Source organism: Pipistrellus hanaki (assembly GCF_964339955.1).
Source record: "Pipistrellus hanaki genome assembly, chromosome: 1".
NCBI classification, from domain to species: domain Eukaryota; kingdom Metazoa; phylum Chordata; class Mammalia; order Chiroptera; family Vespertilionidae; genus Pipistrellus; species Pipistrellus hanaki.
Genome location: NC_140503.1, coordinates 25,146,777 through 25,168,015, shown reverse-complemented (window position 1 = coordinate 25,168,015; position 21,239 = coordinate 25,146,777). Strand labels below are relative to the sequence as shown.

General features: G+C 50.7%; 1 protein-coding gene and 1 pseudogene across 3 annotated transcripts in view; one reads left to right on the top strand and one right to left on the bottom strand.

Moving 5' to 3' along the window:
• Positions 1 to 5,128, top strand: part of PLEKHD1 (pleckstrin homology and coiled-coil domain containing D1) — a 29,392-nt gene extending 24,264 nt beyond the window's left edge. For both annotated transcript variants that reach the window (XM_084866795.1, XM_084866794.1), the window contains exons 9-13: positions 386 to 564; positions 1,466 to 1,598; positions 1,900 to 2,044; positions 2,387 to 2,533; positions 2,831 to 5,128. In XM_084866795.1, coding sequence (XP_084722921.1) covers positions 386 to 564; positions 1,466 to 1,598; positions 1,900 to 2,044; positions 2,387 to 2,533; positions 2,831 to 3,006 — 780 coding nt within the window. In that variant the 3' untranslated portion in view covers positions 3,007 to 5,128. The remainder of the gene's footprint in view (positions 1 to 385; positions 565 to 1,465; positions 1,599 to 1,899; positions 2,045 to 2,386; positions 2,534 to 2,830) is intronic.
• A 3,337-nt stretch (positions 5,129 to 8,465) lies between these two features.
• Positions 8,466 to 11,313, bottom strand: LOC311611737 (large ribosomal subunit protein P1-like; annotated as a pseudogene). The gene is made up of 2 exons: positions 11,277 to 11,313; positions 8,466 to 8,804 (listed from the first exon to the last, which is right to left on the bottom strand). The product of its transcript is annotated as a large ribosomal subunit protein P1-like (transcript).
• Between the last annotated feature and the right edge of the window lie 9,926 nt (positions 11,314 to 21,239).

Sequence of the window (21,239 nt, the reverse complement as noted above, 5' to 3'; positions counted from 1 at the left end):
AGTCTGGTCCTGTTGGGTGTTTTCACATGACCCCAACACATTCCTTCACTTGCCGCTGGAGGAACAAGAACCCCAGAGGGTCATGGTGCCCTGGGGTCTTGGTGTCTCCTGGTTATAGTAGGGCCACCTCCCCTGGACGCCTCATTGGGCTCCTCTCTGACTCCCTCGATGGAGGGGTAACCTCGCCTTGCTGTGAGGAAGGAGATCTTGGTTGGCCTTTTACCTCAAGGGAAGAAAGGAGACATCCCAGGTGTCCCTCATACAGGGCTGAGAGTGCAGGGCACCGCTCCCTGGAATCAGAAGGCAGGCGAGGGAAACCACGTTGGGGAACCCAAATTAGGCTCTTTCTCTTCCTTCTCTCCCTTCTTCTATCCCTCCATACCAGGAGCTCTCCATAGAGAAGAAGAAAACCCTGGAAATGCTGGAGGAGAATGAGAACCAACTGCAGACACTGGCCAATCCGAGCGAGCAGCCCTCTCCCAGTGGGGGTCTCCATAGCAACCTGAGGCAGATCGAGGGGAAGATGCAGCAGCTCTTGGAAGAGAAGCTCCTGGCAGAGAAGCGGTGAGGAGCCCGGGACCCGTGGGTCCACGTTGGGCTTTGGGGATCGGTAATGTCCTTGAACTGGATGCCGGGACGTTTGGGTTCTAGTTGCCATTGCCCAGATAGGTGGCTCACTTCCGTCTGCCCAGGACTCAGTTTTCCCTCCAGGCAAATGGGAAGAGAACCTTCACTGCCCAGAACTGACTGGATCATTATCTCTTGCAGAGGTGTGAGCTGTACAGACAGTCACTAGGCCCGCATAACAGTGCTCTGTGGTCTTCTGGGAAGGTCCTCTTAGATCCCTTTTACAGATGAGGATCCCTTTTGCAGTTCTGAGCCTTGGAAAGTTATAGGACCTTTCTGAGGTCACAGAACCAGCAAGACCTGGACCCAAGGCTCATGCTTCCTTTTTTTCTTCTTTTCTTCTTCTTCTTCTTTTTTTTTTTTTTAATATATATATATATATATATATATATATATATATATATATATATATATATTTTTTTTTTTTTTTTTTTTTTTTTTTTTTTTACAGAGAGGGAGAGAGAGGGATAGAGAGTTAGAAACATCGATGATAGAGAAACATCAATCAGCTGCCTCCTGCACACCTCCTACTGGGGATGTACCTGCAAACAAGTTACATGCCCTTGACTGGAATTGAACTTGGGACCTTTCAGTCCGCAGGCCGATGCTCTATCCACTGAGCCAAACCGGTTTCGGCAGGGCTCCTGCTCTCTAACTGTACCACAGGCACCCCCCAACCGACCACACTGCTCCCTCATCACCTGGGTGACTGGACCCGGAATGTTTGGAGGCTCCTGAAGCCTGGGCCTCAGACTTCCCCAGCCAGTTCTCTCCGAGGGGTTGTCCTCCCGGGGAACCCCCCTTGGTGAGCGAGCCCTGACAGTGCCGTTCCCGGCAGGATGAAGGAGAACGAGGAGCGCTCGCGGGCCCTGGAGGAGGAGCGTGAGTTCTACTCCAGCCAGTCCCAGGCGCTGCAGAACTCGCTGCAGGAGCTCACCGCACAGAAGCAGCAGGCCGAGCAGGAGCTCAAGGTGCCTCCCCTCACACCCCTGCCTGAATTATCTCTGCCCGCCGGGCCAGCCAGGGGCAGGCGATAGAGCCGCCCTGGGGGGACGCAGCAGGGCGTCATTGCTGGGTGTGGGGTCGAGTCCAGGCCGCCTGGTCAAGGGTGTCCGACAGGAGGCAGGAGGTGGTAACGTCCATCCGTGCCCAAAGGCGAGAAAGCCCATGTGAGTCAGGGATGATCAAGCAAGGCCGCCAGGGGAGATGGCAGCTGCTCCCCCCCCACCCCCCCCAAAAAAACCCCACGTCTCTCCTCCTCCCTCCCTTCAGGCTGAGGTGAAGGTCCGCATGGACCTGGAGAGGCGCCTGCGGGAGGCCGAGGCGGCCTTGAGGAGCCTGGAACAAGGGCTCAACTCCAAGGTGCGGAACAAGGAGAAGGAGGAGCGGATGCGGGCTGACGTGAGCCATCTGAAGAGTAAGCTCTGCCCGGTGCCCGGCCCTCAGCCTGCGGAGCCTGGCCCGGGCCCGTGCCCCCCGCAGGGCCTGGTGTGCATGAGATGTTCTAGATGTCGGTGGCGCTTCTCCAGATTCCCGCCTGCCAGCGTCTTCTTGATGCTGCTTCCTTTCAGCTGATGGACCTGGGGAGGGGGCAGGGGAGAAAGCCTGCAGTTCTGGCCCCTCCAGCAGGTGGCTCTGGTCTCCCAGAGGATGGGCTCTGAGTGTTTCTCATTTCCTGGCACCTGGGTCCTGGGCGGGGCGGGGCGGGGCGGGCCGTCCGGAGGGAAACGCGGTGAACTTGGGCTGAACTTGGGCGCAGGGTTCTTCGAGGAGTGCATCCGGAACGCCGAGCTGGAGGCCAAGATGCCGGTCATCATGAAGAACTCCGTGTACATCCACAAGGCGGCCACGCGCCGCATCAAGAGCTGCCGTTTCCACCGGCGCCGGTCCAGCACCTGGAATGACAGTGAGTGTGGGCGCCCGTGTGCCCCTGGGATGGGGTGGGCACAGGCCGCAGGGACACGGAGGCAGAGGGCAGGTGGGAGGGCTGGCCCAGCTCTGAGGCCGGGCAGTGTGGCCTTGAACCTGTCTCTCCCCCACCCCTGCCAGCCTTGGGCTTTTCCCAGGGTTAGGGGAGTCTGGGGGGGGGGGGGCTGGAGAACCTCAGCAGCAGGGGAGGGAGGGAGGGAGTGGGCTGGGATGGGGGCAGGGCCGCGCCTTGTGGAGGGAGGACATCGCCAGTGGCCGGGCCTCCTCTCCCCAGTGAAGCCGTCCCAGTCCTTCATGACCTCCCAGCTGGAAGCCAACAACACAGAGGAGCTGAAGGAGGTGGCCAAGCGGCTGACCCGAGACCAGCGCTTCCGGGAATCCATCTACCACATCATGGTGACCCAGCCCGGACCGCCCTCAGCGCTCGCTCCTCCCCGGGGTGGAAAGTGATGTCTCCCCCCCCCCCCCCCCCGCCGCCTCCCAAGTCTTTCCGGGGGGCTGGGAAGACGTGCTGGGGGAGGCTGACCTCCCTGGCTTCTCTCAGCTCTCCTCTGGGCCCGCGCCTCACCCTCAAAGGACAGGGAGGCCACCTCCCTTACCGCCCCTACCCCAGCCCTGCCCTCGGGTCTATGCCAGGCCCCGCGGGGGCTGCCGGCTGTCAGGGTGAGGCCAGGAAGAGGCCTGGCTGCAGGTGGGCGTGAGGTGGGCAGGGCCCACAGCTCTCGGTCGTGCCCAGTCTACCTCTCTGTGACTCTGCCACCTGCGGGTCCTGGTGTGTGAAGGCTTCCCCTCCCCACCTTGATCTCTGCTTCCCCGGGGGGCTCCCTAACCCTCTCTTTGCTTCGGCGACCCATGGACATCCCTCCGTCATGGGCCCTCACATTGACCACATTGTGAGGCAGAAAGAAAGACCTAGCGCAGAGGCTCTGGGTACAGGACACCCCCCACCCCACAGCACCACCTTTCCTGACGCTGGGCCCTGGCTGTGGGCCCCAGCTCCCTCCCCTCCTCAGGGGAGCTCACCCCTCTACAGCCTCAGGCCTGTGGGGGTGAGGGAGCCCTCTCCTGACCCCTTCATCCTGCTGCTTAGGTACCTAGGGCTCTGGGCCGGCTTGGAGCCGGGCACCGGGACACTCGGCTCTCCCAGAGGACACGGGGCAGTCGGGGAGCGGGTCCGTGGGGTCACAGACCGCTCCCTCCCAGCTGCCCCTGCTTTGGTGGCCTTACTCCCACCTCGCCCTGCGGAGGCTTTGCCCAGTGAAGCGGTGCGACCATGAACCCTGGAAGGTGGGGGCCTGGGCTGGTGAAATGGCCAGTAGCCATTGGTTGGCCGCGTGCCATCATGGGGGGCCCTGATGACGTCCATCGCAGCTTTTGTGGAAAACCACCACCCTCCGTGAGGCTGAGGGCGGTGCGTGTCCCTCACCCATGGACAGCCTACCCAGCTCTTCTCCCTCCGGGCCACCCTCCACAGCTTCCCGAGTCTGTTGGTCTCTTCAGAAAGGGTCTCTCTGGGATCAGGGGGCTCAGTATGAACGGTGCTGATTCTCTGCTGCTTGGAAAACCGAGTGAGGAGCCCGGTGTCAGAGACAGACAGGTGGCTGCAGGGTACGTCCCGTGAGGCGCAGGTCCCTGGGGAAGAGGAGTGCTGCTGACCCGTGCCCACTGCTCTGTGCTCACACCGGCTGGTGAAGCTCATCTCGGCGGTCCCTCCTCAGGGGCGGGTGGACTTGGATGACTCCCGCCAATCTCTTCAGAGTCTAGTGGGGACAGAGGGGGAGGCTTCAGAATCATCTAAATAAATCGGAGTCTAGCCAAAACCGGTTTGGCTTAGTGGATAGAGCATCTGCCTGCTGACCGAAGAGTCCCAGGTTCGATTCCAGCCAAGGGCATGTACATTGGTTGCGGGCACATCCCTGGTGGGGGGTGTGCAGGAGGCAGCTGGTCGATGTGTCTCTCATTGATGTTTCTATTGTAGCTCTCTATCTCTCACCCTTCCTCTCTGTGAAAAATCAATAAAATAAAATATATTTAAATAAATAGGAGTCTAAATGTAAAACCTTTAAACACACCCGAAAATAATGTATCTAATATGTACATGGGACGGACTTTGAAATGAGGGGGAAGATGGATAAAAGCAAGATGACTGTTTTATTTTTTTGTTTCTTTGTTTTCAAAGAATTTGGTTAATAATGGTTTGCTCTTAGAGAAAGATCTTTTGGAAACTTTCAAATGCATTCTCCCTCCACGCCCCCGTCCCTCCGGGCAAATTATTAACCAGAAAGGAAAATGATTTTCCATGCACATTCAGCAATCCCTAGTTTCTTTCCTTCTGCCTCATCCTGTACTTACCCATGCCTCAGGCAAATCTGGGTTCTCTTCAACCAACTGGTCAGTTTGTAAGTATTTATTTGTTAAAAAGTCACTATGTACCTAGCACTGCAAATAGAAAAAGAACAAAATACTATATGAAAATATGCAAAGGTGGAAATTGATTACTGGAAATATATTGATTTGATTTTTTTTTTTAAACCCCTTTATTCTTTGGCCTATTAAATGTTTCCTGCACTATTGCTTGTGGTTGGTCATTGCTGAACAGATGTTGCCACCTGCAGGCCAAGTGTGGGATTACAGGAACGCTGGTTTGTCCTGGAACCGGCACCCAAGTTTCTCTGCTCACGAGGAAGCACTCCCTGCTGCGGCACCTCCTCGGAGTGGCTTCTAAATGGTTAACAGAGAAATATGTTCCCGCCTGAGGTCCTGGATGTCCCCACGCAACAAGGGCCATCAGCTGGGTGTTCTGATTTGAGCACAGATCGCGCTTTGGTTTCGTAAGCATGTAAGGAAGAGCAAGAAATAGTGATGACTGGCTTCTCCCATGTGGTTTACTTCCTGATGCGATAGACAGTCTGTGCTGGGACTGTCTTGGTTTGTGCTGTGTCTCAGAATGGCTCCCCCGTTTGCCATCCTACATGTTCCAGTTTGGATGACAGTTCCGTGGTCATCCGCTTTTCCCCAAGGATATGTTAATGGATGAAGCATGAGACCTGTGAAACACGGGGCTCTGCCCCTGGGAAGGGTCCACTGTCTGTACTTGGCTCTGGAGGATGTGATTCTTGCCCCCCACCATCCTATCCCACCCACCTCCACAGACCTGGGCAGCCTGTGGGTGCTCAGGTACCAACCACGTGGAATTTGGAGCCCCTCCCCCCCCCCCCCCCCCCCCCCATCCAAGAGGAAGATGGAACAGAAACTTGCTCAAGTCTCTGGGTGTGTCGGATCTGGTATACCTAGAAGGTAGTTATTCAAACCCACCAGGTGAGGGAGCTGCTCCGGAGCCCTCAGATAAAGGCCAGCAGCCCCTGGGGAACCTTGTGCTTCTGTGATGCGCCAGGATGGCGCTGTTCAGGCTCCTGAGCCACTGCAAGGGTTCCCCAAAGCGAGAAACCCTGCAGGTTTGATGGAGGAGGGGAGGTGGTGGGAGGGGGGGAGGACAGACACTGCTGTCTTCTCTTATCCCTGGGGGTGGGGTGAAGGAAAGTCCTTTGCCAGGCCTTGGGAGAGGATACGGTGTTCTTGGCACATGGAAACAGATCCACTCCCAGACATCCAAAGCCACTGGGAGAGACTGGTTATTCAAACTTCCTAGCAAGTGTGGATAGGTGTGATGTAATGTTCCAGGTTCGGTTCCTGGCTCTGCACATCCCTTCTCCCCTTCCCTTCCCTAGACTTGGGCTTCCATTCATGAGCTCCCCTCTCCATCCTGCTGGGTTAGACATCAGACTGGACGATCAGGCAATCAGGTGGGGAAGTTGGAGGAGACAGGGCTGCTCAAAGGCTGGACTTCAGGGCTGCTCAAAGGCTGGACTTCAGAGCCAGCTGGTGGTGCCTTGGGGGCTCCTGCCTCACTTCCCCTGGAGGATCTGACACCTGCCTCAGGGCTGAAAGCCCTGCTGAGAGCACTCACCTGCCCTCTTACCTTATGGCTGATGGGCCTCAAGGGGCACTGACCACAAGGAGAAACTTGGCTCTTGCAGAGCAGTGACCTTGTTCACTAGCAGCTTCGGGGAGGAGTGGAAGAATGGGAGGTGGGAGAGGGGGCGGGTTCTGAAGGTAAAAGGTCAGGCCTTGGATTCGCCTCTTTCCAGCTGTGGCTTTTGCAGTCATTATTTTAAATATCTTATATAAACAGCCCGGCCCGAGTGGCTTAGTGGTTGAGCGTCAACCTATAAATCAGTTGCAGGCTTGATCCTCAATGGGGGAGGGGGCGTGCAGGAGGCAGCCGATCAATGATTCTCATCATTGATGTTTCTATTTCCCTCTCCCTTCCTCTCTGAAATCAATAAAATTAATATATTTAAAACATTAAAAAACAAAATGTCTTACAGATTCACAAAATTCTTTTTTTAAAAATATATTTTATTGATTTTGTACAGAGAGGAAGGGAGAGAGATAGAAAGCTAGAAACATCGATGAGAGAGTGTCATCAATCAGCTGCCTCTTGCACACCCCCTGCTGGGGATATGCCCGCAACCAAGGTCAAGGCCCCAAGCCGACGCTCTATCCATTGAGCCAAACTGGTCTCAGCGTGATTCACAAAATTCTTATTAAGTAGGATATACACCTCAAATCTCACCAGCTGCTCAGAGCCCTGACAGTTCTCAAGTTCTATGATCTGGGAACTTGCAACCCTGGAATCAATAGAACATTCTGGCTCAGGCTGGATTTGGTGCCATGCTGTTATCAGATGAAATAAAAAATAATTTATTTTAATTTTTTTTAGTTTAGAGGTGAGAATAAGAAAGAACTGGTTTGTCACCACAAGGTAACTGTGACTAATTGCTTCTGCTTGGAAGGCTTTCCTGGGAAAGGTGTCCATTCTCACGTTCACCCTGTTGTCTGTGGCCATCTGTCGGCATCGCTTCCTCTCATCTCCATTCAATAAATACTTACCATGACTCTGTCATGAAGTCAAGCACCCACCATGTGCTTATCCCTATCACTTCCTGGTGTGTTTTATTTTATTGTGGTAAAATATACATGATATAAGTTACCATGTTAATCGTATAGTTTAACCATGTAAGGCATATTCACATTATTGTGCAACCAATCTTCAGAACTTTTCATCTTGCAAACCTGAAATTCTACATCCATTAAACTACCCCCTGTTTCTCCCTACCCCCCACCCCCTGGCAACATCCATCCTACTTTCTGTTTCTGTGGATTTGACTACTTCAGATACCTCATGAAAGTGAATTGCCAGTATTTGGCGTGTGTGTGTGTGTGTGTGTGTGTGTGTGTGTGACTAGCTGCTTATTTCACTTAACACAATGTCCTTGAGGTTCATCCATGTTGTAATTTACTTCCTTTTATTAAAAAAAATATTTTATTGGTTTTTACAGAGAGAGAATGGGAGAGGGCAAGAAATGAATATTGATGTGATCTCAAACCTCAGAGGGAAAGTAGGGGAGCGTGGGGGTAAAGGGCAGAAATCAACCAAAGGACTTGTGTGCATGCGTACGGGCCTAGCCAGTGGCCATGGACAACGGGGGGGTGGAGGCATATGTGGGGAGGGGTTTGGGATAGGAATGGGGGGATGAGGACAATTATGTGATACCATAATCAATAAAATTGAAAAAAATAAAATAAAATAAAAAAGAAATATTGATGTGAGAGCTGAACAGCTGTCAGCTGCCTCCTGCATGCGCCCTCCCTGGAATGGAGCCCAGCAGCCCTGGCAGGGGCCCTGACTTGGAATCCAACTGGCAACCCTTCAGTGCATGGGACGGTGCTCAGCTAGCTGAGCCACATGGGCCAGGGTAGAATTTCCTTCCTTTTTGTTTGTTTTGTTTTGTTTTGTTTTTGCAACAGAGGTCAGCTTTTCTTGAATGTGTTACAAAAGAGCTAGTTTAGTCCAAAAGACCAAAGCCCATGTCATCACCAGACTCCTCAGATTCTTCTTTCTTTGCCTCCACTCTCTTCTCCTCGGCTGGGGCAGCCGCGGTGGAGGGGCAGGACCTCCGGCTGGTGCAGCACTCGCTGCAGGGCCAGGTCCACCAGCCCCTGCACTGCAGATGGGGCTCCCCGTGTTGACATTGGCCAGAGCCTTTGCAAACAAGCCTGGCCAGAAAGGCTCAGCATGTACACCAGCTGCTTGAATGCGGGCGCTGCTCCTGTCCTCCGTCACCTCACTTCCTCTTCGTGCAGGATGAGGGCCCAGTAGATGCAGGAGCTCCCAGGCTGAGGCCCTGGTGAGGGTGAGTGCTGGGCGAGCGCGGCCAGGAGCCGTGCTAGTCACCTGAGGGCCTCACCCCAACACGGCCATAGCTTCTTCGGAGGAACTCAGCACCTTACCGGCCACCAGGAAAAGAGGGCAAATTCCCTTCCTATGTAAGGCTAAATAACATCCTGTCACTTTTCAAAAGAAAAATCGATTGAGCCAAAACCAGTTTGGCTCAGTGGATAGAGCGTCAACCTGCGGACTGGTGTGTGTGTGTGTGTGTGTGTGTGTGTGTGTGTGTGTGGAGTCCCGGGTTCGATTCCGGTCAAGGGCATATACCTTGGTTGCGGGCACATCCCCAGTGGGGGGTGTGCAAGAGGCAGCTTATCGATGATTCTCTCTCATTGATGTTTCTAACTCTCTATCCCTCTCTCTTCCTCTCTGTAAAAAAAAATCAATAAAATATATTTTTTTAAAAAAGAAAGAAAAATTGATTGAAACCTTGTTTTTCTGACAAACTGCTGGCCAGGGTGAGAGGGGCACCAGTCTTAAAGGATAAGAATCAGAGCCCGGGGCAGTTGGGTCCCATGCTTTCCCTTTTCCAGGTTTTTCCTCACCGCGGCCTGGTGTCAATGCTTTGGTGTCACTCCCCCTTCTTCCCAGCAGATGGCAGCATGCTCAGCGCTGGGCCAGCAAATTCCAATGGGGAAGGGAGCCATAGCTGCTGGAGACATGGAGGGGCGGGAGGGCTTTGTGATGCTGCCGAGGCTCTGCATTATTTGTGTTGAATCTGTCAGCTACTCTCTCCTTTAAGATATGAAACAAAAACCTTCATTTCAACCATCACTTATGATTGTATACCAGCACTTTCACATTGACTTATCTTTTTTTTTTTTAATATATATTTTATTGATTTTTTACAGATAGGAAGGGAGAGGAATGGAGAGTTAGAAACATGGATGAGAGAGAAACATCGATCAGCTGCCTCCTGAACACTCCCTAATGGGTATGTGCCTGCAATCAAGATACATGGACTCAAACCTGGGACCCCTGAGTCCGCAGGCCAGGGCTCTGTCCCCTGAGCCAAACTGGTTAGGGCTATCTTTTTTGTTCTCACAACATTCCTCTCCTTGATTTATAGATAAATGAAACCCACAGAGGCTAAGGGATTTGCCTAATGTCACACAGCTTCTAAGTGGAGGTTCAGGTCTTTAAGTTAAAGATCAATGTGCTCTTCTCTCTTCCTCCTTCTTCCTCCTTCTCCTACTCTTCTCCTCCTCCTTCCTCCTCTTCCCCTCCTTCTCCTCCTCTTCCTCTTCCTCCTCCTCCTCCTCTTCCTCCTCCTCCTCCTCTTCCTCCTCCTCCTCCACCTCCTCCTCTTTCTTCTTCTTCTTCTTCTTCTTCTTCTTCTTCTTCTTCTTCTTCTTCTTCTTCTTCTCTCTCTCTCTCTCTCTCTCTCTCTCTCTCTCTCTCTCTCTCTCTCTCTCTCTCTCTCTCTCTCTCTCTCTCCTCCCCTCTCCTCCCCTATATTCACCTCCCAGTCTATTACTGGCATGGGCTGAAGAGGCTAAAGACTGTCACCTTTGATCAGGTTCAGGCATCTCAGGTACTGTGAGAGATGTGCACATTTGGTTTATCTTGCCTGGGGCTACACAGCATGGAGCCCAGGAGAACTCTCCAGAAACAGGGAATTAGGGAGCTGCCAGGCCAAAGCTAAAATAAAACTCTGAAACTCATCATTATATCTCCATAATGACCAGAAAGAAGAGGGATCCAAAGTTCTTTAAGACATAAAAATAAATCAAACTGAAGAAACTCCCAAGTTAAAATTCCCATCATGATTTCACTTATATGTGGAATCTAATGAATAAAATACACAAACACAATTATTAGAAATACTAAAAAAGGACCAGTGTTCTTTCTAGCATATACAAGTATCCAAATAATTATATATTAATATGTAAATTATCTTACAAACCTTTTAAATTAGTTTCCTCCTTTTCTTCCTCCCTCCCTCCCTCCTTTTATCCCTCCCTTCCTTGCTCCCTTTCTTTCTTCCATAAAAATACTGAGCTCCTCTATGTTATAGGATCTCCACTGAGATCTTTACTATTATGAGTTCTTAAGGGATTGACTCAGCTGCTTGGTAACTGACAGTTTCCAGAGAATTCTTCCTGTCTGAAGGTCTGGTTAGTCCAGTGATCGGCAAACTCATTCGTCAACAGAGCCAAATATCAACAGAACAACGATTGAAAATCCTTTTGAGAGCCAAATTTTTTAAACTTAAACTTCTTCTAACGCCACTTCTTCAAAATAGACTTGCCCAGGCCATGGTATTTTATGGAAGAGCCACACTCAAGGGGCCAAAGAACCGCATGTGGCTTGCGAGCCGCAGTTTGCCCACCCCGGGGTTAGTCCAACATAGCAGGGCCTGAGGATTGGAGCCTCCCGTCCTTAAGGACTTTGCAAAACAACCAGGCGTTTGCTTGCTGCCTCCAACCACTTGTAGGCTGCAGTCTCTTGACCTTCATATTCATGGCGGCGGGTGTTCCCAGCCCAGTGTCCTCTGGAACAGGAATCCTCTGGGGGAGTGGGGAGAGGGCAGCCAGTGGGAATGTCCAGGGCTGGGAATCTAGAGTCCTGGGTGGCCCTGCAGTGCCAGTGATTAAACAGAGAGGAGCGAGCTATCGAACTCCCCTTTGTAAAATGACGCTGAGGGGAGGGATGCTCTCACAGCTCTTCTCCAATTCTGGGTTGCTCCTCTCTGCTGGACATTGCTTTAGGTGTGGGCATGGGACCAGGCTAGTCAATGAATTGAGAAGTCTGCTGGGGGTTCTTGGGACAGGTTTTCTCACGTTAAAAAGTCACAGGGAAGATACAATCCCTTTACTTCCACTGGACATTTCCTGTCCGCATAGGACACCTAGCACTAAGCCAACACGAAACCATGAGGGCAGCTGGTCTGAGGACCAAACCCGAGTGCCAAGGGTAACAGAGCAGAAAGACAGTGAGGAGCGTAGGTCCTTCCTTACTGAGTTGTCAGTGAGTCAACCAACACCCGGCCTGCCCTATCTCAGAACTTCTTATCTTTCCTTATTGTTTAGGCCATTTTGATTCGTTTTCTGTTATTTCCAAACAAGAGCTGCCTAATTAGCTTTTTCAGAATTGTTGTGTGATCCCCGAGTTTCAAGGCCTTTTTTTTTTTTAAGAAGGCCAAAGTATTTTTCAATCACAGACATCCTCTATTCATTCATTCAACAAATATTTATGGGGAACCTACAACCATATTTTAAAAAATTATTTGACACATCTCCTTCCCATAACTCAAAATGCCTGAAATTGAGATGTATCTTTAATTGATGGCGTCTTGTGATTGCTGCTGGCCACACGGCTTTCTTGGTGAGACTGTCATTGCCTTTGCAGATATCAAAAGTTCCAGCATCAAAACATGCAGAATGCATGTCAATAGCTTAGCAAAGCCCTAGCTGGTTTGGCTCAGTGGATAGAGTGTCAGCCGCAGATTGAAAGGTCCCAGGTTCGATTCTGATGAAGGGCACATGCCCATGTTGTGGGCTCCATCCCCAGTGGGGGGCTTGCAGGAGGCATTCAATCATAGATTTTCTTTCATCATTGATGTTTCTATCTCTTTCTCCCTCTCCCTTCCTCTCTTTAAAATCAATAAAAATATTTTTAAAAAATAGTTTAGCCAAAATAAAACAATTAATCCCCCAATACTCACAGAGCGTGCGCACAATAAATCGGACTCAGTGGCTGTGGGGAAGGTGGTGGATCCAGCAGGTTTGGCAGCATTTGTGGCACAGCCAGACCCACAAAGTTGTAACGCTGGCTTCAGAGCCCAGCACAGGTGACACTTACTTCTTTTATGGATTCTTTTGAGAAATGCTGCATCTCTGATGCCTGAGGACAGCAGCGTGTGAGACAAGATGGCCCTGGTCGCTTTCATAGAGGCAGGACTCGGATTTGGAATGAGAACTACTGGAAATACCTTAGCTCAGTTGTTTCACTTCCATTTCCATTGTATTTTGCACAAGAGTGACTTATGATGAAAACCTGTACTAACCAAGTCTAAAAGGGCTCCTTCCATAACTGCAAAATGAAAATTCTTGCTTCATTTTCTGAGGGAAAGCATTGCGCCATAGTTTTAACTGGCAGCATTGTTGGTGTCTTAGCGCTACATAAAATAATGGTGTGCCTTCTATTCAATGATGTCTTCAGTTGGATGGTATATACTATATATGCCAAGCCCTGTTCTGGCGCCAGGGCCATGACAGTGAACAAGAGTGAAGACCCTGGTTGCGCAGGCTGGCTGTGGGGAAGGCCCTTTACATGTCATTCGGGGACCTACCTGACCTGAAAGCTACTTTCCTGTTATCAACCGAGGCTTCGCCCTGGGGTCAAAGTCTTCAGCCGCCCAGAAGGGTTTCTTTCTCCTCTTCATTGTGCCTGGAAATGGACCAGAGCACCTCTGTTCTCCTTTAATTGGCCGAAACTCAGTCACATGGCCACATTCCCCTGCAGGGGCATCTGGGAAATGTAGTCTGGCTGATTGCCCATGAAAAAAGGTATTAGGTCTAGTAATAATTAATGTCGTTTTCTAATACTTTTTTAAATCGAATTTATTTAAACAATACAACAAAATTTAATCAACAATATAGTTGCCGTTGTTTTCTACTACTTGTGCCCAACGCTCAGGAAGCATTTTAATCCCTCTGTTGTAAAATTCTTGTGATTTTGATGCAAAAAATTCGGTCAATGCATTTTTGAGGCATTCTTCATTATTAAATTTTTTTCCAAGAAGAAAGTTTTGCAAAGAACGAAACAAATGGTAATCGGAAGGGGCAATATCAGGAGAATATGCAGGTTGAGGGAGAACTTCCCATTCCAACTGGCGCAGTTTTTCAGCAGTGATTCTTGCAGTATGCGGTCGTGCGTTATCGTGGTGAAGAATTACGCCCTTCCGATTAATCAGCGCGGGTTCTTTTTCTCTTAAAGCTTGGGCTAACCTTTCCAATTGGGCACTATACACTGCACTTGTAATGGTTTGGTTAGATGGTAAAAGTTCATAATGAAGAATTCCTTTAAAATTCCACCAAACACACAACATCACTTTTTTCGCATGCAAGTCAGGTTTTGGCGTGGGCTACGGAGCCTCATTTTTGTCCAACCATTGAGGCCGCCTTTTCAAATTAACATCCAGCACCCATTCTTCATCTCCAGTAACAATTTGCTCTAAAAACGGCAAACGGTTTTGACGAGAGAGGAGCGAACTGCAAATTGTGACTCTTTGATTACGGTTGTTGTCGGTCAACTCATGAGGAACCCATTTTCCAAACTTTTGGACTTTGCCAAGTGCACGCAATTGATTGGAAATTGTTTTTTGTGAACAATTTAAAGTTGTCGCAAGCTCTTGTTGGGTAATTTGAGGATTTTGCACCAAAAGAGCTTGAAGAGCTTCTTGATCAAAATTGGACACACGGCCTCGACCACTCTTGTCATCTAACGAAAAATTTCCCTCGCGAAATTTCTCAAACCAATGCTGGCATTTTCTGGCGCTAACTGCATCTTGACCAAGAGCACTACAGATGTTTTTTGCAGCCTCACTTGCTTTTCTTCCTAATTGGAACTCGTAAAGCATGCAGTGCCGAATATGCTCTTCATCCGCCATCTTCTTAGCCCTAGTTCTGCAACAAAAACCAAACCAAACACAAACTTTTTCAAGCAAAACTTGTTAATTGCACTTCACACGTTCTGTAGATACCACGTGTTTGAAGGTTATGTCAATACAAGTCAACGCCAAGCAAGATTTTAAACGAATGTTTAAAAACGACATTAATTATTACTAGACCCGATAGATATTGGTGCTGATGGGCTGCAGCAGTCTGAGCCATACAGTATATAAGCAACACTGGATGTGGGGGAGAGGCCCAGCAGCCCGGAGCCATTCCACTGTCTCTGGAGATGCTGTCCCAAATACCAGACACATCACTGACTAGGAAGATGCTTATGACAGAATATTAACCCTGTGGCTAACCAGGTTCTGTAACAGTTCATGGGACCTGTGGTGCTTATCCAAACCATGAATCTCTATGTGAGATATTTTAGGGCAGAAGAGATTTTCCAGGAGTGCCTGTAACACCCAGCACTTAGCTGCCTGCGCAGGGGGCTGGAGGGGCGGTTTGCTTGCCCAGTAGAGTGTGTGCCAGACTGGGAATGAGGGGTCCCACCGCCAGGTCACAGACCAGGTGACGGCACAGAGGCAGTCAGACATCCTGGGGAGGAGTTCAGGTTTCACCAGTGATAGCTGCGTGGCTGGGTAAATTACTTAACGTTTCTGGCCTTTGAATTCCTCGGTGATAACAGTACATTCCTCAAAAGTAAATGCGGCCGTAACACCTGCCCTCGCTCCCTCACAGGAGGCTGAGAGAATCCAGAGAGCTGAAGCTCGGGGAGACCTTGTGGACTGTAAAGCTTTCTGCGAACCCTGTCTTGTGTTGATGACGAGGACATAGTGTCTGCCCTGAGGACGGACAGCATGAGCCCTCCTAAGCGAATCACCGTGGTTTTGGTTATGTTCATGCTCACTACGTCTCCGTTATCATTTCCAAGCACTTGTTTGAAAGCCTTTCCCCCCCCAAAAAAAAGAAAGCCTTTCCCTCTCTCCCCCCATACACACACACACACACACACACACCACAGCTTGCTCCATTTGGTGTTCAGGGAAAAGCCTATAAGTCAAGGCTAAGGCCCATTATCAGTGGGAAAATCTCGGGAAAGGGAGGAAAGCTGGGGGCTGTGGCTGCCCTCTCACCCTGTGTGATCACAGAATGCATTTTCTGTTCGCAGTGGCTGGCAGTGGCTGGCAGTGCCAGGAGGAGCCCACATGCCAATGCCATGGCACACAGCGCTGTCTCCCCTCCTCAGGCCAGCTTTGAGGGTTGGCTCCTTCCTGTCCCTCCTCCTCTCTTCACATGAACCATCTCTGCCATTCCCTGAATCCTGGGACATATCCCTGAGTGCTAGTCGTTTAAGCCTTCCTGTCTCCTCTGGCTCCTTTAGCAGGTTACCAGAGTGAAGAGAGATTGGGAACAAGATGCACCCTCCCCATCTGAGCGCTGTGCCAAGTATGGCGCCGAGAGGGGAAGGATTTTTTCAGCCAACGAGGTGGGAGGGTGGTGATTGCGATGAACTCACTTGGAAAGAAGGACCCATCTGGGCACTTCCAGTTGTGAGGACAGAACACAAGGCTTACGAGGCTGAGGACTCTGAATGCGAGTGTTACAGTCACAGGAACCAGGACCTCGGGGCCTAGAACCGGGCACTCTGCCAGTGGGCTGTGGCTCCCTCTCTGCTTCTCTTCGCTTCTCCTTGTGTGTTGGCCTTGCTATCTCCCACTGCAGAGGATATGACCACGGGCAGCCCCAGCTTGGCACCCCAGAGGGGAGACAGCTCCTTTTTGTTTTGTTTTGTTAATCCTCACCCAAGGATATTTTCCCATTGTTTTCCAGAGAAAGTGGAAGGAAGGGAGGGAGGAGGAGACAGACAGAAGAGAGAGAGAAACATTGATGTGAGAGAGACACATCGATCGGTCGCTTTGACCTGGGCTGGGGATAGAACATGCAACCCAGATATGCGTCCTTGAGAGGGGATCCAACCCAAGGCCCTTGGGTGCGTGGGCCAATGCTCTAACCATTGAGCATGCTGGCCTAGGAGAGAGTTCTTTCTTGACATCCCCTGTATTCATCACGGGGAAGAGATTGGTCCGGCAGCTCAGGTCATATGCCCACCACTTGGTTGAATCACTGCTGTGGGCGGGGAGAATGCAGATCTATAATTGCCCAGGCAATCTACGAGTATAGAGGAAGGTGGGAAGAATATGTGCAGAGGATGGAGACAGGAGAGAGAGAGAGAGAGAGAGAGAGAGAGAGAGAGAGAGAGGGCGCTGCCAGTGGCCGTGGCTCCCTCGCTGCTCTCAGGGGTGAGCAATGCGGAGCAGCAGCACCCGCAGGACCACATTCCCCCAGGCTCCAGCAGCTTCCTGACAGCCGGGTCCCCAGTGGTTGTCATGGCAACAGCCTGATGGGCAAGTCTGAGGAAAAGAGTGAAGCTGCACTGTTTTAAATATTTGCTGTAGGCGAGTCCTCTCTGGCTATGAGCCGAAGAGTGACAAAGCCCAGCTAGTTGGGTCTGTCTCACTCTGAGGGGAGCGTGTGTGGGCTTGGGTTTGGGTTTCCCGCACTGAGATGGCAGGGAGGGCTGGAGCTCCCTCTGCCACTGCAGCTGGGTTGATGAAAGACAAAACCTTGAGAGGTCATGGGATAATTACTAATGAGAAAACTCCCCCAAATGCCCCACCAGTCCTCCCAACGCTGCAGGAGAGGAACACTTAGCTTGAGACTCCAGGCTCTCATCGCCTTGTGCGGGGAAATGCAGTGAAGGGGCCAGGCTCTGTGCAGACAGTAAGGTGGAGCTCGAGAGAGGCTGCCGCCCTTGCTTCTCTCTCTCTCTCTCTCTCTCTCTCTCTCTCTCTCTCTCTCTCTCTCTCTCTCTCAGAGGCACCTGGTGGTCCAGCCAGGGCACACCAGGCCCCCTTCCCCAGGAACCCCTCAGCTCCCAGTGGAGGGTCCTTATCTTTCCGTCTGTAGCAGAACAGCTCTTCCTATACCCAGTGAGGTGCCAGCCCCTCACCCTAGATCCACCCTCAGAATTTGAAAACAGAATAAGAAAAAACAAATAACTGTCACTGTTGAATATTGTGTCTCTCCCTATCCTCCTGCGCCCATAGAAAGGTGGGCAATATTAGCACTGAGACTGGCACTCCCAATGCTGGAGGAAACTGATCCATTGTAGTGCCAGTGAGAAGGTCCATTTGAAGAGATGCCCCTCAAACAGTGATCCACGACCAAGTGGGGGAAGGGAACATGCTTTTGGGAGGAAGGGTGTCAGCATGTGGACTGGGTAGAACTGAGTTTGAAAATACATCCAATATTCTAATATAATTTAAAATAAAAATAATAATAAGCTAGCTTTTTTCCCCCATCAAACCACAGACAATAGTAAAGCTTGATTGACTCTGTTGAGAATCAGAGCCTGAGAAACTGTTTGCTGGGAGGTTCCTTTGTTTGGGAGGATGGCATCTCTCCTGTAGGACAGAGTTGGCCCTTGGGGCAATGACCACAGCTTGGCCAATCACAGAACGAACTGCTGCTCCCATGCCCAGCTGGCGTGGCTCAGTGATTGAGTGTCAACCTATGAACCAGGAGGTCACAGTTTGATTCAGGTCAGGGCACATGCCCATGGTGTGGGCTTGATCCCCGGGGAGGGCAGGCAGCCGATTTGTGATCCTCTCTCATCATTGATGTTTCTATCTCTCACCCTCTCCCTTCTCACTGAAATCACTAATTATCTATATCTATATCTATATCTATATCTATATCTATATCTATATCTATATCTATATCTATATCTATATCCATATCTATACCTATCCCTATCCCTATCCCTATTCCTATCCCTATCCCTATTCCTATCCCTATCCCTATACGTATACCTATGTCTATATCATCCATCTACATATATGCTGCTCCCTGGGGCTGGAAGCCTGGGGACAGGGTGAGGCAGTTCTTGGAGGTTTGGCTCACAGTAAATATTGAGAAGGAGACCCTATGTCCAGTGTGGGCTGTGATCTGCCTTGCTGTGTGTTTTCTTGCAGAAGAGGTCATAGAGGACAGAAAAGGGGAGCGGCACAGGACTGTCAGGAGAGTGACCGTTCCGCCCAAATGAAGACTCGGGGTTCCCTGACACCCAGAGAGAAGGAGACTGGATGAGAAGGGCGTGGGAGGCAGTCACCATGCAATTGTGATGCCGCAATAGGGGGTGCGCCATGAAGTTGACTAGTACCCTCTGGTCTCATTCTTTTTACAAGGACACCTTCTGGTCCCTCGGGTGGATTCACGCCTTCGCAGAAGGATGTGTGCTCTATGCAAATGAGCGTGCTTCTCCGCTGCAAAGAATGCATGGGCGTCTGGACTGGGGCTGACTGGCATGCACCTCTTTCCCTGGGTGGATCCGTCTCTGAGAGGGAATCTGGAACCGTGGGAGTCAAGGGCCGGGCTGGGAGTTGTGGTGACTCCACCGCGGTGTGGAGGATGGCAGGTGCCGGATTGGAGGAGGCGTTGGGACTCTTCTAAAACAAGCATGCTCACTGCGTACCGCCATCTCTCCGGGGGAGTGAGCCTGTTCAGGTTGTCTACCACCACGCGCTGTTGCTCAGGGTGTTGCAGGAATGTGTTTTGTTCCCAATAAGCATTTGGCAGCTTGCAGGTAGGACTGTATTCCATATCCTGTGTGCCCTCCAGGGGGCGTGCTGCAGCCTCCATATGCTCACTCTCCCGCTCCAGGCCAGAGAGGCTTTCTGAAACAGGGCCTGACAATACCCAGTGTTGTGAGGCTCCTTGCTGTGGATAGCACACTTTCTCCTCCATCGCCTCCGCTTACTCTCCCCCACCGACCGGGCACCCCAGGAAGAAACAGAAGCTGGTGCTTTTACAGTTTCCATTTTAAAGATGAAAAAAACAGCCCTAACTGGTTTGGTTTAGTGGATAAAGTGTAGGCCTGCGGACTGAAAGGTCCCAGGTTCAATTCCAGTCAAGGGCATGTACCTTGGTTGCAGGCACATCCCCAGTGGGGAGTGTGCAGGAGGCAGCTGACCGATGTTTTTCTCTCATCGATGTTTTAACTCTCTATCCCTCTCCCTTCCTCTCTGTAAAAAAATCAATAAAATATACATATTTTTTTAAAAGATGAAAAAAAACAAAAACAAAAAAACACATCCCTCTGTGGGCCCTTCTCCATGCCCAGGACTTCCCTCCCAGAGTGGGTGTGAGGTGTGTGGATTGGGGCTGGACAGAAATTCTTGCTCACTTTTCCTGGGCGTGTTTTTGCTGGGCCTCACCTTTCCTCACTATGGGAGTGGTAAGTAGTTTTGTGAATTCAAGAGAAAAGAAAAATACTGGTTGGCTCCTTCATGAAGGCCTCCACCTACCTTTTCTCACAAAGGGCAGCTTGGTCCACCAGGGCAAACAAGCTTCCGCAATAAAGGGTTTGCGTTTCTCTGCCCTGTGATGGGATAGGGCTGGAGGATACAGGGTCTCTAGCCGGAGACTGCCATCCTGTCCTTGCCCTGCTCCCACCACACACAAGTGACCTGCCCAAGGTCCCTCTGCCACGAAGGGTAGACCTGGGGCTGGAACCCAGCCTCTGGACCCAGGTTCCTGATTCCTCTAGGCGTGGCACAGTGCCAGCCCTGCATGGGGAGGATGGTCCTGCAGCCTTCGATATTCTGTGAGGTGCTTTGCTGGTTCCAAGTTCCTACCTGAGCTGCACACTCAATTATCAGCTCTCCTGAGTGGCCCTGGGAGACAGGGTGGCCTGCCACCCGAGACAGCGCCCACGGTCTGACCATAGCTGTCACCCAGCATGAGCTCAAGTCCCTGGGAGCTTCTAAGACTGCTTGAGGCAGGAAATTATTCTATATCCAACTCCCCTTCCCCCTCCTCTCCATCCTTCTCTGTCCTCTTCCCTTTTATCTTCCCTTCCTTCCCTCTCTCCTCCCATCCATTCACTCAAATCTAAGCAGATGGATCCCTGTGGCAAGCTGTCTACCGTCTCCTGTAGGATAAGAAGCATCAGAAACCGAATACTTCCCCTGAGTTGTGCGCCATGCTGAATTATTCATAGGCCAAATCCATTGCAAATTGCAGAGTGATTTTTCTTCAAGGTGGTGGTTGTGAGGCTATGAGGTGAAAAGATTAATGAACACATTCATAGAGTTTAAAAATGCCATCAGAAATCAGGCAGTCCAGCCCAGCTGGCGTGGCTCAGTGGTTGAGCGTCCACCTATGAACCAGGAGATTGCGGTGGATTCTCAGTCAGGGCACATGCCCAGATTGCAGACTTGTTCCCCAGGGGGATGGGGATGTGCTGGAGGCAGCTGAATAGTGATTTTCTCTCATCGTTGATTTTTTCTCTCTCTCTCCCTCTCCCTTCCTCTCTGAAATCAATAAAAATATAAAAAGAAAGAATCAGACAGTCCAAGGTCTCTGTTTCATGAGGCCCTGGGCCAAGGACAGGGAAGAGAAATTATCTGTGCAGGGACTCACACAGCTTTGACCTTGCATGGATTGAACCCCGGTCTTCCTGAATTCTTTAATCTGTGGATTGATGAATTAAATACACCAGCAGGTAGAGCCTCACCCAACCCCTACACCTGCGTGGAATCCGTCTTCCTCTTAGCTGGACCGTTTGAAGGGAACCAGGGGAGCCAGAGTTTTCTGACAGAGACTCTAGCTCAGTGTTTCCCAAACTTCTCTCATGATGAGAATCACCTGGTGGAGTTAAAACACAGATTCCTGAATCCCAACTAAGAAGTGCTAAACTAGAATTT